General features: G+C 44.2%; 1 protein-coding gene across 1 annotated transcript; it reads left to right on the top strand.

The window, feature by feature from the left end:
* Positions 1 to 779: 779 nt before the first annotated feature.
* Positions 780 to 10,132, top strand: DTD1 (D-aminoacyl-tRNA deacylase 1). The gene is made up of 6 exons (XM_034061067.1): positions 780 to 926; positions 2,390 to 2,480; positions 4,584 to 4,819; positions 6,358 to 6,455; positions 7,601 to 7,777; positions 9,522 to 10,132. The coding sequence occupies exons 1-5, from the start codon at positions 884 to 886 to the stop codon at positions 7,754 to 7,756; spliced, it is 624 nt and encodes a 207-aa protein (XP_033916958.1). The 5' UTR covers positions 780 to 883; the 3' UTR covers positions 7,757 to 7,777; positions 9,522 to 10,132.
* Positions 10,133 to 16,571: the final 6,439 nt, after the last annotated feature.

Here is a 16,571-nt window from a genome sequence, read left to right as displayed (position 1 = left end):
ATGGGAAGGAACATGGTTTAATCTTTCTGGTCCAAGAGTTATTAATCATCCTTCAAATAAAAGCTTCCAGGAGATGAATTACAAGTGCAGAAAACTGATGTAAGCTGAAAGCTTAACATGTTTTCTGCTCCAGGCCCTTGTTTCTATAGGGGTTTCCCTGATTCTTATACCTGCTCTCTCCCCTTGGGAAGGTACTGCTACCCAGACACCATGGCTGTAACTCACTCCCATTGTACAGGGCTAGATCCTTGTGGACATGGCCTCCTTTCCTTTAGGAATCTGCTCCTGGCTGCTATATTCTGTTGGTGTTTTTCCCAGGTTCTGCTGCTGATCCTTGTTGCTATAGCGGCTCCCTGTAGGGGCTTCTACCACCTATAGGGGCTCCCACCAGTCCCTGTGGACATGGAATTCCTTTTGAGGAGGCTAACCCAAGTTTCTGCACACACACGGCTTCCTTTCTTAGGGCCTTTCCTCTTCAGACACCTCGTTGTTTCTATGGAGGCTGTCCCGATAGCCACTTCTGGGTCTGTCAGGTCTACCTACAGCCTTGCAGGTGTCACCTCACTGCATGGAAAGTTGTGGGCACCTCTGCCCGTACCCCCAGCTTCTGTGTGAGCTCTGTCCCGGGCACAGCCACCGTCTTTTCCAGAAGGCACTATGAGATTCCTGTGGGTCCCCCTTCCCCTGTCCCTATAGCCATCCCTATAGACGACACCACTCTTTACAGCAAGCAGCGAGGGGATGCTGCTGAAGCAACCTCCCAGCCAGCAGGGGGCGCTGTGAGCGGCGCGGTCCGGCAGGGACCGGCCGCCGTTGCCCGTCGGCGTCGCCTTCTCCTCGCACCGGTAGGGGCGCGGGGCCTGCGCTGCGCGGCCGCGCCACCATGAAGGCCATCGTGCAGCGGGTGGCCCAGGCCAGCGTCACAGGTCGGTGTGCCGGTACCGGGGGCACAGCGGCGGTTGGGGGGGGTCGCGGGAGGGCCTCCTTCCCCTGCCGCGATCCCCCCAGCGCTGTCCGTTCCTAGCCGGTCTCCCGCTATCTCCGACGCCGGCCTCACGGGCGGGCGCCTCCCCGCACACAGCCGCCCTCCCCCGGCGCGGCTCGGCTTGCTTGTTGTCCCCGGTGTGTACCGGTACCCCCTCCTCCCGTGGTTCGCATGTGTCGCTTGTGTAATGAAAGCTGGCTCCTTGCGTGGCGTGCACGGGCGGTGCGGGTGCAGTCGCCGACTTGTGTGGCTTTGCATGCATTGACACTACGGTCGCAGGAGTCTTACAGTCCTTGCATGTGTTTGCAGCGCAGTGGTAGCCACCTTCTGTGGCTTGCACGTGTCGGGCACTGTAATTTACCTCTTTGCATTTCTTCCATGTGTCACCAGTGTCAACCATTGCCAGGGATGTGGTTTGCAGGCCTTGGCATTATAGCCTTGCTTCTTTGCATTGCTGTCGTGTGCTGGTACTTCAGTCGCAGTCGTATTGCTTGTTTGTGCTTTTGCCTTTGCCCATGGTTTGCCTTTATAATGACAGTTTCTTGCATGGCTTGCGTGCGCTGCTGTATGGCTTGCATGGGCCCTCCTATAGCACTGGTTGGAGATTCTGTGTTCAAGATGCTTAAAATCCACAAGATGTTTATATGGGAGTCCTGCATCTGCTTTCAGGACTAGGAAAGTGATCACTCCCCTATACTGGGCACTGGTGAGGCTGCACCTCAGATCCTGTGTTCAGTTCTGGGCCCCTCATGACAAGAGAGACACTGAGGTGTTGGAGCAGGTCCACAGAAGGGCAATGGAGCTGGTGAAAGGTCTAGGCACAAGTGTGATGAGGGAGCTGGGGAGGTTTAGTGTGGAGAAGGCTCAGGGGAGACCTTATCACTCTCTACAACTGCCTGACAGGAGGATGGAGCCAGGAGGGGCTGGGCTCTGCTCCCAAGGAACAAGGGATGGGACAAGAAGAAACGGCCTCAAGCTGCACGTGGGGAGGTTTAGGCTGGATATTGGGAACAATTCCTTCCCCAAAGGGCAGTCAGGCATTGGAACAGGCTGCTCAGGGCAGTGCTGGAGTCACTGTCCCTGGAAGTGTTCACAAACCATGTAGATGAGGCCCTCAGTGCCATGGGTTAGGGGTGGCCTTGGCAGTGCTGGGAAGTGGGTGGATTTTATGATCTTGATGGTCTTTTCCCACGCAGCTGACTGTGATTCTATGAAATAACTCACGACATCAGGAAGACTTGAAAGAGGGCTTCTATATGACCTTTAAAAATCTTAGAGAAGAAGAGTTTAGAATAATGTTTTCTCTGGTGGTTGTACAGCTGCCAGCTGATACTAGTAGCTAATCTGTGTCTTAACCCAAGACAGTGCATTTAGCCTTACTCTTCTTCCCCTCCCCTTCCCCAGTGGGTGGTGAACAAATAAGTTCGATAGGACGAGGCCTCTGTGTGCTGCTGGGCATTTCTTTGGAGGATACGCAAAGAGAGCTGGAACACATGTAAGTCACATTTCCTTTTGCCTTGAGCTCTTGTGCATTTCTCACGCTGAATCAGTGATACCTGTGCAGTAGCCAAATAAATGGGGTGCCTGTTGGGAAACTCAGGTTTGCCTGTTAGTCCCTCTTCATATTTTGCCTTGAATACTGGTTTCTTTCTGTGTTCCATTGAGAAAAATCTGTTTAATTCCCTGTCTATGTGTTTTATTTTATTGGGAACAGGCTCAAAAATGAAGAATTAACATATTTGGCTTTTCTAATCTCCCTTTTTAAAATGTCTTTCTTTTTTTTACTGGACAAATTTACCCAGAAGGAGTAAATCCATTTCTCAAGGATGGGCTGTATCAGAAAGCTCAACTCTCATTTTAGCTTGCACATAGGAAGTTTTGTTCTTCCTAAAGGCTGGATAGTCTCCTCAGTTACATTTCTGTAGAAGTGCATCAGTTTTGGCAGCCTGGAGGACTGGCTCTGGCCATCTGTTCCATGGCCACAGAATATGGTGATTCAGCCAGCAAACACATGCAAGAGAGAGTTCTCCAGGGGCTGCTTCTGCCTCCTTCAGACATTGTTCTAGGGCTGACCTCAGTTCTTACGAAGGCAAAGAAGAAAGGGGTAATAGAGCTGACTGATGTCAAGAAGAGGAAAGGCTTAGGCAATGAAGAGAGAAGAAGAGGGTGTGAGGGTGAAAAAAACCCTTGTTAGATGTGGAAGAGAGAATGGGTATGTGCTAAAGGTGTATATGTTATGACATGTTCCATTACCTTGCCTTACTGTGTGCTTCTGTTGTCATTTTTCATTCCCACTTTGGTGAATGTGAAAGGTGCTTCTGAATGTTGCAAGGAGGTGACCAGTAGCAGCTGTGCTCTCAGCAGCAGGTTGGTTGGATGACTGACACAGGAAAGGCAGGAAGCCAGCAGCTGAAAAAGGAATGAGAGGAATCAGCTTAACTCTTCAAGTCCTATTAAAGGAAACTTCAGTAATCCTATAAATGAAACACATCTTAATGATTAGAAAACAGCAGTGCTCATGATCTAAGCCTGTGCGCTGGGGCCTTCCAAGGCTTTTAATCATTCGCTTCATGCAGGAGTTAATACTGTTTATTGCTGACACACACACCAGTTGACAAGGGTGGCTTTTGTGAGAGCACCTTTCTGATGGCAAAGCCCTGAAGCTACACTATAACGAACTCTCGGTTTTATTTTATACTGTCTCCCTGCTGGTGTAGCCTAAAATGTCTGGCTAACAACTGCATTTGAAATGCTTTGCACTTCCTGTGCTCCCTTTATAGTTACTGCAGATGTGGACAAGCTACAAGAAGAAACAAAGACAGGAGAGTGGCAGGCATGCAGGCTTATTGTCAATCAAAATCCAACCCTAGACTGGTTTGCAAGTCTGCTTGCTGCTCTACAAGTTCTGTTTATGAAAGTCCTCTTATTCTCTGGGTATTCAAGCCACTGAGCCCTACCTCCACAAATCAGCCCTAATACAAATTCAGAGGACAAGTCCCAGTCATAACTTTGCTGCACCTGCAGTTCTGTGCTGCTCCTTGCCTTCCTTCTCTCTTCCTGATGAACAAGTACTGTCCTCACATGGCTTGTGGGCCTGGTTTGGAGAGTGCTAGGAGGCAGCAAAGCTGGAGGAGTCTATGTGAAGATACTTGGAAACAACCCTGCTTTAGGATGATCTCATTTCGTACTGACTCTGATTTCCCAGCATGGTGGGAGGGTTAAAATTCCCAAAGCTATTCACATGTTAAATAATGTGGCACATAAAATCAGGTAGTAAAGAGTGAGCTTTCCTAATTCCTATGCTGTCTTTATGTCACGCTGTAACTTGCAATTATTCTGTCCCAATCTCATGCCCTATGGCCTGACAGTAATGATCTGACAAATACGTGTCTGTAAAGACCTTCTTGGTTATGGCTCTGCCAAATGTGATGAGATTCCTGTGATTTAGGAAGGGAGGGACAAAGGGATATCGTGTTGTGTGGAGGCAAAATGAGTATACATCTGCATTCTCCTTTATCTCATGCTGTGTGATAGGCATGAACTTGTACCTGTTGATCTTATATGAGACAATTTAGGAAGTATCTTTTTCTCCTTTTAGGGTTCGAAAGATCTTGAACTTGCGAGTATTTGAAGATGAAAGCGGGAAGCACTGGTCCAAAAGTGTGATGGATAAACAGTATGAAGTGTTGTGTGTGAGCCAGTTTACTCTCCAGTGCATCCTGAAAGGAAACAAGCCTGACTACCACATGGCAATGCCCACAGAGCAGGCAGAGTGTTTTTATAACAACTTCCTAGAGCAGCTAAGAAAAGCCTATAAGCCAGAGCTTATTAAAGGTAAGGGCAAAAGGTTTGTGAGGTCTTGGTGTGACCAGTGGACCTTGTGTGTGTGCACTCTTTCCTGATCATTACTTTATTCTGTGATTTTCTGTTTGCCTTGCAGAGGAGCTGTCTTTATGTGGCAGTAGATGAGGGGATGTTATGGCATCTTTACTAAGCAGCCCCGCAGGGTGATCATTCTTGTCTTCCTCTAGCCAAGCTGCTGCCTGGTGTATGACACATAGATGTTCTTGTATTGTCATTGGCTGTACAATGTGTCCTGGGTTCAGCAGTAGCAGTCAGTTTTCTCCTTCCTAGTAGCTGGTGCAGTGCTGTGTTTTTGCCTTTCAGCCTGGGAACAGCACTGATAACACCAATGTTTTCAGTTGTTGCTCAGTAATGTTTACTCTGAGCAAGGACTTTCTGAGTCTTGTGCTCTGCCAGAGAGGAGGGGAAGCCAGGAGGAAGCAGAGACAGGACACCAGACCTAAACTAGTCAAAGGGGTATTCCATGCCACAGCACATCATGCCCAATATATAAACTGGGGGCATTTACCTAGAAGAGTGAGATCACTGCTGAGGTCTGGCTGGATATTGGTCTGCAGGTGGTGAGCAGTTGTATTCTCTTCCCTTGTTATTTCCCTTATCATTATTATTACAGGTGGTAGCAGTAGTGATTTGTGTTATACCTTAGTTACTGGACTGCTCTTTTCTCAACCTGTGGGAGTTGCATTCTTTTCATCCTCCTCCCCATCCCTCCCGGAGCCGGGAGAGGAAGAAGTGGGGGGGGAGTGGGCGTGCGGCTGTGTGGTTCTGAATTACCAGCTGGTCTTAAACCATGACACAATGTGAGCAATGGCTCTAACAGCATAACACAGAGAGGCTGCAACCATGAGAACAAGCTCCGTGCCTCTCAGCTGGTGTGCTAATAAATGCCGTTGATAGCAAATGACAGACATTTCTGATTTCAGCAGTGTACTCCCGTGAAGTAGGCAGGATTGGGGCAGTAAGTGATGTCTGTCTTTCCACCCTTTTGGCCAAACTCTGTCAAAGAATGACCTGGGTTGCAAACAGGAAAGAAAATGGAGCTGTAGCAGACTGGGACTGAGCTGCACATCCTGCTTAACAGTATTCAATGTCTAAAGCTCCAGAGAAGGCTTCAGGTCTTTTTATCTTCTGCCAATATATAAGATTTCCTCAAAGCATCAACTGGTTAGCTGGACTGGATCCCTGGGCTTAGCTGTTACTTTCTTTAATATACCATCTCCTGCCTGTAAGAACTGTCCTGCCTATCCTGAACTGTGAGAACCTTGATTATCTGGAGACTTGGTTTGTTTTGTTGACATTTCTGTACTTCGCATTTATCATCTCGGTGTCGGACCACATAGCTGGGTGCACATACATTGGTATTTTTCTTTGTAGCTTTCTGCAATTTGTTGGTTGATGTGCTTTTGTGTATTTTTTTTTGGTTCTTTTTAGTAGCACATGTGGTAAAGATTTTGGTATGTGTTATCCTTCCAAGAGCCATAAGCACTTCTTGTATCTTCCCTTTGCAGATGGCAAGTTTGGGGCCTACATGCAGGTCCACATCCAGAATGATGGTCCTGTAACAATAGAATTGGAGTCCCCGGCTGCTACTGTTGACCCTAAACAGGTGAGCATGTCCAGAGGAGGCCAGAGAGATGCTCCAGAGGCTGGAGCACCTCTGCTCTGGAGACAGGCTGAGAGAGCTGGGCTTGTTCAGTGTGGAGAAAAGAAGGCTCTGGGGACACCTTAGAGCAGCTTCCAGTGCCTAAAGGGGTGATAAGAAATCTGGAGAGGGGCTCTTGACAGGGCAAGGGGGAATGGCTTTAACCTGACAGAGGGGAGACTGACGTGAGACATTAGGAAGGAATTCTTCCCTGTGAGGGTGCTGAGGCCCTGGCACAGGGTGCCCAGAGAAGCTGTGGCTGCCCCATCCCTGGCAGTGTTCAAGGCCAGGTTGGACACAGGGGCTTGGAGCAACCTGGTCTAGTGGAAGGTGTCCCTGCCTGTGGCAGGGGCTGGAACTGGATGAGCTTTAAGGTCCCTTTCAACCCAAACCAGTCCGGGATTCTATGATTCAATGATGTAATGTCCCCCAAACTTACTGCAACCTGTTTCTCTAGAAAATGGAAAAAGATGACGGCTGTTTGCAACTCAGTTTGACTCTTGGTAGCACTGAGAGGGTTACTACTGAGAGGTTGCAGTGCAGTGTTAGCTGTGGGCTTTGTCCAAGCTGATTTGAAATGGTTATTCTATATCCTACGTGATGCTAAGGCTCATACGTGTATTTTTCTTTGGATAAAGAATAAAATAAGTTTATTCTTGTGTGCTGGATGACTGAACGTGGGATACACCTGTTGTCAGCAACTTTGAAACTACAAAACTGCCCCATAAGACCCAAAACAGAAGAGAAGCTTGGTGGAATCCAGCTTTCCCTTTTGGTCCTTGTGTTCTATTCTTTCTTACATTTGCAGATTGTGTTGGGTGAAGGAACCCTGGAAAGCAGAGGGTAGTCCTTTGAATACGGGCACTTCTTTCTTATACTCAGGGGGTGATCATGTTGGCAGATGATGATAATTTACTGTCTTGTCCAGATTTCTGAAAATGTAAGCCTTGGGCTTTTTGGGTTTTATTTTTTCCTTTCTGTTTTCTTGATGTTGGTGTGAATCTGAGTCACAAGTTTCATACAAATGCTCATAATTACGAGTTTTTAGAAACAGTCTTCTGAAATAATGTTATTTCATGAAGTGTTTTCTTGCTTTCCTTTGTGAATAGCTGACGAAACTTGAAAAACAGCAACAAAGAAAAGAGAAGACCAGAACCAAGGTGCCCTCTGAGTCAAGTAGAGAAAGAAATGCTCCCCGGAACAAGGATGATCCCAGTGCAAGCAGTGGAGCAGAAGGAGATGTGTCTTCGGAAAGAGAGCCTTAGCTCATCCAAAGCAGGCCTGAGGTTTGGCTTTTACACTTCTCCATATAGCTGTGTCCTACTGCTTGGCAGTCTCTAACCCTGTGTGCTTTACTGAAGCAGAGGATTGCATTAAGAATACTGAAAGGTGAAATGTGGTAATCTTGCTGGTGGCTAACCTCTGCTTCTGCAGTTGGCACACCAGAATGTAGAAGTGGGTGGAAACCTTTTCCCAGCTGTGTGCTTGGCTGAAGATGTGTATCTGTGAGCCTGGCCCAGCCACCACTGTCTCCAGTTTGACTCAGGAAATCTAAAATTGTGATCTGATAGCACAGCAGTGGCTTAACTCTAAATCCTGCTTTGTATTCTTCATGGTTGTGTTTCTTTCTCAGTCTTTATGTATCAAGCAGGTTATTCTGGAGCAGTCCCCATTTGTAATTACCATTTGTAATGCCCAAATAACACATAATCCTCAGCAATGGAAGTGGAAAACATGTCAGAAATTTGAGACAGGCCAGAACTGCAACTTCATGTCATGGTTCGTACCCCTCCTTAGTTTGTTCTTTCCCAGGGTGACTTAGAACAGGCTAAGGAGCATCTATGAACATCTAAGCAGCACATTAGGCCAGGCATTGAGAACCAGACTTTCTGCTTGAATTCAGTAGGAGAACTGATTTTTCTCTCCTTACAAGCACGTGACCTGCAGGACATGCCTGGATGTCAGTGGATAGAATTAGATTGAATCCTGTAATGAATTATCTGCATATGTAGATATGTATTTACCATACTCTTCCAGTCAGTTTTAAATCTTTGGGACAGAGCTTTCATTACCTTCCTTCTCCCCTCCTCAGCTATGTTGCTGAGTTTGAACTTTCTAACATGTCCAAGCTCTCAGGAAAGTATTACTTCCTTCATCTGCACAACTGAAGCCTTGAGTTGGCTATGCAGTTTACTTACTAACACCTTTGCAAGGTTAAAGTCTAACCTTTCTTTTCTTTTCCTGCCCCTAGAGTTCAGTCTGGCCTGTGATTTTACCATTCAGTATCTTGCATTGCTCAGAATGTTGCTTTAAAAAAGGAGAATCCCTCAGTTTCGCTGGTGATCAGACACTAGGGGCTGATTTCTGTTTTATAGAGCTCATGTTATCTGTATGCACTAATGTAAATGAATTTGCATAAGGCATTGAATAGATTCCTTGAAATTTGGTTTGGATTGACCTGGAAAAGGGATCAAAGAGATTTTCAAGTCCACAGGCTTCTTTCTCTGGCCTCTTGAGGAGCAGCTTCAAGACTGGAGTGAAATGTTTCTATTTATTAACTGAGGTGCAGTCAAACGTGGATTATTGTATCAAACAACAGCTGGAATCACAAGTTCTGCTCTCTTTGGCTTTATGCTGGGCACACCTGCCTGCTTCAACACTGGAGGTGAACAGGCAGATAGGGAAGAAGAACGTGTTCTTAGGAAGTGAAGCAAGGATGTGCTCTTTCTCAGCAACTGTTGGCCTTGCTGCTGTGCTGCAGGAACATGAGGTTCCCCCCTCAGTTTCTATGTTGTGTGTTGAAATAAGAACATTGTGGAGAGCAGGAGTTTGAAGTGCTTTGGTCAGTCTGACCTTTCCAATAGCATTTAAAATTCTGAAGAGCTGAACAGATCTAAAGTATGATACTCATAATCTAGCATTCATGTACATGCTGTGGCAATAAGTAAGGATACTTTATGGGATTTGAAGGAATCCAATTCTATTTCTCCTCTACCTACAGTAATGTCCCCGTTTGTTTTTCTTCCGCAGTTTCTCATACAAAACCTACACTGGATTCTTGGAGACCCAGCATTCACCTCAGCACCACTCTTCAATGACTTTGGAAAAGAATGGAAAATGGGAACACAGAACTAAGACATCAGAAACCTGTATCATTCTGTATTGAAACAACCAAAGCAATGCTCTCAGATCCAGTTGTTAACGTGTAGTATCAGTAGTAAAAAGGACTTGTAACATTTTTGTGTATGTGTTTTCACATGACTGCTGAGTAAGGGATGACTATAGGCAGCTTGTAGCAGAACATTTACTCTCAGTACATAAGCTCCATTTCAAAAAGAAATCAGGGTTTTTCCTTAAACTTACACTTGAATTCTGAAGATAATCCAAGCAGGCTTGTATATTGATTCTCACTCTGTGGTGTCATGTGTGACCTGTTTTCATGGCAGCCTGTAAATCTGTGTATATTTTGGTATATTGTTCAGCTGTTACGTTACACCAGGGTAGGCAGTCCAGTCTTTCTGCATGGATTAAGTTATTAAGAGGAGAGATCAACTGCTAGTTGTTTATTCTGTGGAGCACATCTGTCTTGTAAACTTTTTCTAAGAACAGAAAAGACTTTATTAAACAAATGATGCTAGCTGTCTGCCTGTTGGTGTTTGTGTATTGCGTTCCCTCATATAGAGCCATGTGTGTAACAATGTGTGACAAGAACCAAAGGTTACAAGCCAAGAAACACCTATTGATGTAACTCATCCATATCTCCTTTGGAAGTCAGGTTGCTGACCTGAAATCTTTGATTTTTCCAATACTTCTGAGTCCTTTAGTTACTTTATGGCGGCTATCAAAATGCTCCACATGCTGCATGACATGCTGCTGACATTTGTCTCAGATCCATCAGAGGCAGAACTACATTTGGAAGCTGCCAGCAAGCAACAAGATCTAAGAAACAGCAACAAAAGTGCTTTCCTGTGGGCGTGAAAGGAAGTTTCAGGAGAAATGAAAGACTACAGATCCTCACGCCTTTTATTTCTTTCAGTATAAAGGATGGTGGTACCCTTTATACTGGCTATTCTCCAGGCCTGACTTGCCCTTAACAGTCTTCACTAACCCTCTGCTGTGGCAATCAGGAGAGCCAGGATGCTTACTGCACAAATAGGGTTATAGGGCTAACTCACTGATGATAGATGTTCTTCATCCAAATGCATATTGTATTTACAATCACAGAATCCCAGACTGGTTTGAGTTGGAAGAGACCTTAAAGCTCATCCAGCTCCAACCCCCTACTACACCAGGTTGCCCCAATTTCTGTCCAACATAGCCTTGAACACTGCCTTGAACACTGCCAGACTGTGTAATCACTGTGGCTTCTTTTTGTGTGTTGTTTTTAAGCTTTTCTCTTGTAGGCTGCTTGTTCAGTAAAGTATCAGTGAAACCAAGACAGGATTATCTGCAATTTGGTTTGCCTGAAGTCACAGCCTTATGGTGTTTCACCTCCAGGTACATGTGTTGTAACTTGCCCCTTCAGAGTTTCTCTTACTTGGGATTACAGCCTGATAGTTGTCAGATCAGTGCTTAATTGGCTGCAAAGGGCAAATTCAGTCCCACCTCTCAGGTGCTGAGGGGGCTGTTGACCCACCAACCCTCAGACCTATTTCATGCAGCTGAACTGTTCTGCTTGCTCCAGAATTTATGAAACTTTGTCTTCTGTTATGCAGCTCGTCCTTAAGAAGGTAAGTGAAGAAAGTACTACAGCCTCTTTGCAGCATGATGACAGGTAAACGGATGGAACCCAAACTACAAAGAATAATAAAGATTGCAAAGAAGTATCATAAGTATGTCTCAGGGGAGGCAGGAGGTGTTACAGGAGGTGTTACAAGGGAGACCTTGTAACAGTCTTCCAATACCTGAAGGTATTGGCCTGTGAAAGGAGCTGACAAGAAATCTGGAGGGGGCTTTTGACAAGGGCCTGTAGGGACAGGACAAGGGGGAATGGCTTTAACCTGACAGAGGGGAGACTGAGATGAGACATTAGGAAGAAATTCTTCCCTGTGAGGGTGCTGAGGCCCTGGCACAGGGTGCCCAGAGAAGCTGTGGCTGCCCCATCCCTGGCAGTGTTCAAGGCCAGGTTGCATGGGGTTGGAGCAAGCTGCTCTGGTGGAAGGTGTCCCTGCATGTGACAGGGGGTTGGAACTGGATGAGCTTTAAATTCCTTTCCATCCCAAACCACTCTGATTCTGTCAAATATTGTATATTATAATAGGTGTACAGGGAATGTGGCTCAGTTATGATGTTAGGAGGCAAGATGTAGTCTTTTGGTTAGATGGTACTTTGCTATGGATGCCTATTTAGTTTTTTTCCCTCTTGTGTTACCTGGGGCACGTTAACCAATGCCAGCTGAGGGATGCTGGCAAACTTTCTTTTCCAGTTAAGAACTGGGATTCATTTTGCTTGGGTGGTTGAAAAGGAGGGAATAGGTATCTTTTTATTACTCCTTTTTCACTAACACAAGTGTATGCGAAAGTGTGATGTACTTGGGGGTAAATAGTTCACGTTTCACTATGTCAAGGCTGAACCTGTGAAAGGATTCCATGGCAGCTCTTCTGAAACATTGAGTTTATTGGGTTGCAGTAATAGAAATGGCAAAACTTTATTCCTAGAGGTTGAGGTATGATGTAGCTCTCAGAGCAGGAGCACGGATGTTTATTGCTTTAGGACTCTTTGCCTGTACACCACCAGGCGTCAGCAGAACCTAAGAAACGGAAAACCACTGCAGTGGATTTAGGCGGTTTTCATTGGGGTCTCCTTCCTTAAAGGAGAATGTTCACTTCGGTGATAATGGAGATAGTTGTTTTCTTCAGAGTGTATGTATTTGCCTGTAAGTGGGATCTGTATCCTTCTCCAGATAATTGCTCTGTTCAAAACCTGTGCAATAGAATCACTCTTTTTTTCTGTTTAATATTGGTCTGTTTTTAACAGGTCTAGCAAAACATATTATGGCTAGATTTCCATTTCCCCACCTCTGATTTCGGGAAATCCATGTTGCTCTGCTGTAAAACCGAGTAGGAATATTACTGATGGTAGGAGGAATTGTATAGTTTCCATTATGCTCCTTTGTTACAAGTATATTGAGCTAACTGGAATGTTTCTATGAATAATTACAGTGAAATATAATGCATTATTGATTAAAGATCTTTAAAGAAAAATGATCAGGGTATCTACCTCCAGACTAATATCATCTGCTTAAGAGAAACTGTCACTGGCAAGTTTATGGAGCATGTATCATAGAATAGTTCAGGTCGGAAGGGACCTTCAAAGGTCACTTTGTCCATCCCCCCGCTGCAATGAGCACAGACATCTTCAACTAGATCAGTGTAGTCCTGTGCTGATAAGAAAACTATCTTGAAGAGCAGCACAGTGCATTTTTGCAAGAATGAACATGCTGACATTAAAAGTGGTACTGGTTATGTTGAACATGCCTTAGGAAAAAGGTTTCAAAACTAGCCCAGAAATTTTGACCATAACCTTTTGACTTCAGCATTGAAACTTCTTTGTTGTTGTCTGGCTTGGTGTTTAAACTGTGCTCTATGCTCTTGTGATTTCACTTGTTTCTTCACCTGGGCCAGGGCTATAAACCTTTCATGGTGAATAGGATCTCAGGCCAGGAGAACCAGTGTTGCTCCTGGTGCAAGTAGCACTGCTGCTTATCTTCAGATCTATGCTAGAAAAGGCAGAAAAAAATATGTGTATATTATTATCACAGACTGATTTGGGTTGGAAGGGACCTTAAAACTCATCCAGTTCCAGCCTCCTGCCACGGGCAAGGACACTTTCCACTAGACCAGGTTGCTCCATACCCCATCCAACCTGGCCTTGAACACTGCCAGGGATGTGGATGGTTGCTTGTGATGGTTGCTGTGTTCTGAATTATGATTTTTGTATTTTTGGCATTGTTAGCAGGTGATTTTTTTCCCTAACCTATCTTAACAGCTGTAAGGCAGCCTAAATGCTAATGGAGTTGAAATGCACTAAAACAGCATATTGAGACTACATCAGATGCTAGAAAGCAATAATTATTCAGGTATTATAAATATTGCATTTACTTAGAGTTCATTTATTATATTTTGAAAGTGAATCTGTTATGAGACTTTTTGAGAAAGAGTTCTGTTTAGTATCTCTTCATAAGCGAGATATATGATCTATTTCCAGAACAGAACTATATTAACTTAATGGTTCTAATAAACTAATTCAATTTCCATTTCTGTTTATTGGGTAAATAAGCAAATGTGAAAAAATAAATTTGTCTAATTTGTTCCACCATTAATTTTTCAGCTTATATTTAAGTATTGAATATTGGCAATAGAATCATAGAATGGTTTGGGTTGGAAAGGACCTTAAGACTATCCAGTTGGGCAGGGACGCCTCACACTAGACCATGTTGCCCAAGACTCCATCCAGCCTGGCCTTGAACACTACCAGGGATGGAGCATTTACCACTTCTTTGGGCAACTTGTGCCAGTGCCTCACTACCCTCACAGTAAAGAACTTGATAAAATACATTTATCTGATTTCTGTTTGGGATGTGTGTGTGTATGGAAGGAAATAAGTTTTATCAGTTTCCCAGTGCTTTTTAAGAGGAAAAATATTTATTTTAGGGATACACTGAAAAAATGAAAATACTTCTTGAGAAAGGAGCAAGCAAGGAATGTGAGGAGGATTTTGAATTACATGCCTGTTTGTTGCTGCTCAGCTTGGAAAGCTGGAGAGCTTAAGAAAGCTTCTCTCACCTGGTAGTGGTTGTTATGCATTTAACTTGGGTTTTTAGGCTTGCTTGAATTGTCATTGGATGCAGGTTTACAGTTTTAATTCTAGTTTTGAACACTAATGCCAGATTTCTATATTTTCAATTTAATGTTAGTTATAAGCAGGTATGCAAAATCATTGTTGATTATTTAAATCTTTTGCATTTGATAATTTGATGTACTTTTTTAATTAATAGCAAGAAACAGGAAACCAAAGCTGTGAATAGATTGAAGACCAATATTCACAATATTAACTATCCTAAGTAGCATAAGCAAAGCAGTTTGATTCTGATGATGTTGCCCTTGTTATAGGATATTGTTCAGTGAAGATGATCTCTCTGGTCCTGAAGTGACAGCAATAATTTCATTCACATGGACATACAAAACTTCATCACAATTATTCCTTTCAATCAAAATTGAATTGGTTTCTATTCAACCTGAGGGTGTCTTAACCTAACCAGAGAAATCCTACAAACTGGTCTGTCAATAGGTGTGGGGAAATACATATTTAAAACCCCAAAAGTATGGTAAAGGAATAACTTTCATCCCATTGCCTTTCCTGCAGCATGTCCACCAGTTGTCTATCTGCTGTTGCCCTGCACTTTCAGGGAGCTGGACCAGTGCCCCCTCATCTATCTTCTTTCAGAGCAGGAGCAGAAAACCACACCTAATGCTTAAGTAGGGTTGTAGATACTAATAAGCCATTATAATGATTTATAGTTCCACTTCTTACATATTATTATTAGCATACAATATACCACTAACAATTTGCGGCTGTATGAACCTAACAATCTGTCAGCTGAAGCAGATTATTGGCATATTGAATAATGGCAGCGTCCTCTATGTGGAGAAAGTGGTTTTCCTCTGTAGTATGTTATTTTAGTGCAATTTTAACAGTGCAGCACAAATAACTAATACCAAAGGATTACTTTTTTTGTCTTTGCTGCACTGCATGTTTTAGTATTTTATACACTTAGAAGTAGGCTGATGGATATGGTGTGTTTCTGCAGCAGACGATTATACTCCTCTGAAGAAGATACACAGCCCCAAATCTTTAGAATACTGTCTTTTAAATGTAAGTTAGTTCTTTACCATGTAGAAAATAGGAAACCTGTTGCCCTAAGCCACACACAGAGAAGTCAGGAAGGTCACTTGGCTATGCTGGTTTGTCATGACAGTGTCAGCTTAAACAGCAGCAGCCTACTAATGGTTCCCTTATTATTATGGACAAACTGCTGAATAGTGAAGTCACCAACTACCAGTTAAAAGTAATTTGTTGTTTATTTGGTGCTGTGTAATGGTGGTGATCTACTGTACAGTGTGTTGGCTGTTCCATGAGGTGCAAGCATCAACTACCAAGCCCAGGAAGAAGACACCAGCCTACGGACTGTGGCATGGGGTAGCCATGCCAAGGGGCAGATCCTGACCTCCCAGACCCCTGCTGTATTTGTGGTATACTGAATCCCCCCAAAATAAGCAGCTTTTGCAGCAAAAAATCAAGAATGGAAAGGAATTCCCAGAGTAGCAGGTCACTGCAGAGAACCTTCTCCCAGGAACCCTATGATTCGTGGTTGGCAGCACTTAGAAACAAAGGCATTTAATACAAACTAAAGACTTTTAAAACAGCAAAATAATCAGCAGATGCTTGATCTTAACTATTAGTGGAAGGGGATCATTAGCGAAGCTGTCATTGAAGCTGTGTGCCAGACTGAGGACTTCTCAGGCTGATGAGGCGGTCAGGCTACGCAGATACTGAGAGTGCTGCTTTCTTTCCTTTCAGCTCTTCAGGAACAAAAGCTGGGTTGGCAAAGTTGTCATTACCAAAAAATGTCTTTACATCTAATACTGCCTTTGAAGCTTTTCCAACAGGATGTAGCTTGCAACCTTTGGACATCATCGATAAATCCGAGCATCAAAGAACCGGTGTTTGTACACCCATCCTTGTCAACTGGGGAAGGATGTGGGTCACAGGGGTCAGTTATGAAATAAGATGATTTTTTCTGCTTCAGTATCTCAACGAGTGCTGTTCAGCAGAAAGAAGTGCTCATTTTGGCTGCAGCTCACATGCTGCAGTTCACTCTCCCTCCAAACTCCAGAGAATCCTGAATCTAAATGCATGCCACTGGCACTCAGTGTTGCTGTAGAAGGGATTGCTGGGTAACATCAAATATCTGTCCGTGGTTCCAATTAAAACATATTTATTGCTTGCCTTCATAGAATAATGGAATACAAGATTTTAGAGGTACCTGAGACTGTAGGTGGCAATGTAACTTTTACAGCC

This window comes from Melopsittacus undulatus, chromosome 3, assembly GCF_012275295.1.
Source record: "Melopsittacus undulatus isolate bMelUnd1 chromosome 3, bMelUnd1.mat.Z, whole genome shotgun sequence".
Lineage (NCBI taxonomy): Eukaryota > Metazoa > Chordata > Aves > Psittaciformes > Psittaculidae > Melopsittacus > Melopsittacus undulatus.
The sequence above is the reverse complement of the archived record's forward strand: the minus strand, read 5'-3'. Positions and strand labels throughout refer to the sequence as shown.

Coding starts and splice junctions, on each gene's coding strand:
- DTD1 (XM_034061067.1), top strand. CDS start 884: ATGAAGGCCATCGTGCAGCGGGTGGCCCAGGCCAGCGTCACAG. Junction 2,481..4,583: donor CAAAGAGAGCTGGAACACAT/GTAAGTCACATT, acceptor TTCTCCTTTTAG/GGTTCGAAAGATCTTGAACT. Junction 4,820..6,357: donor TAAGCCAGAGCTTATTAAAG/GTAAGGGCAAAA, acceptor TTCCCTTTGCAG/ATGGCAAGTTTGGGGCCTAC.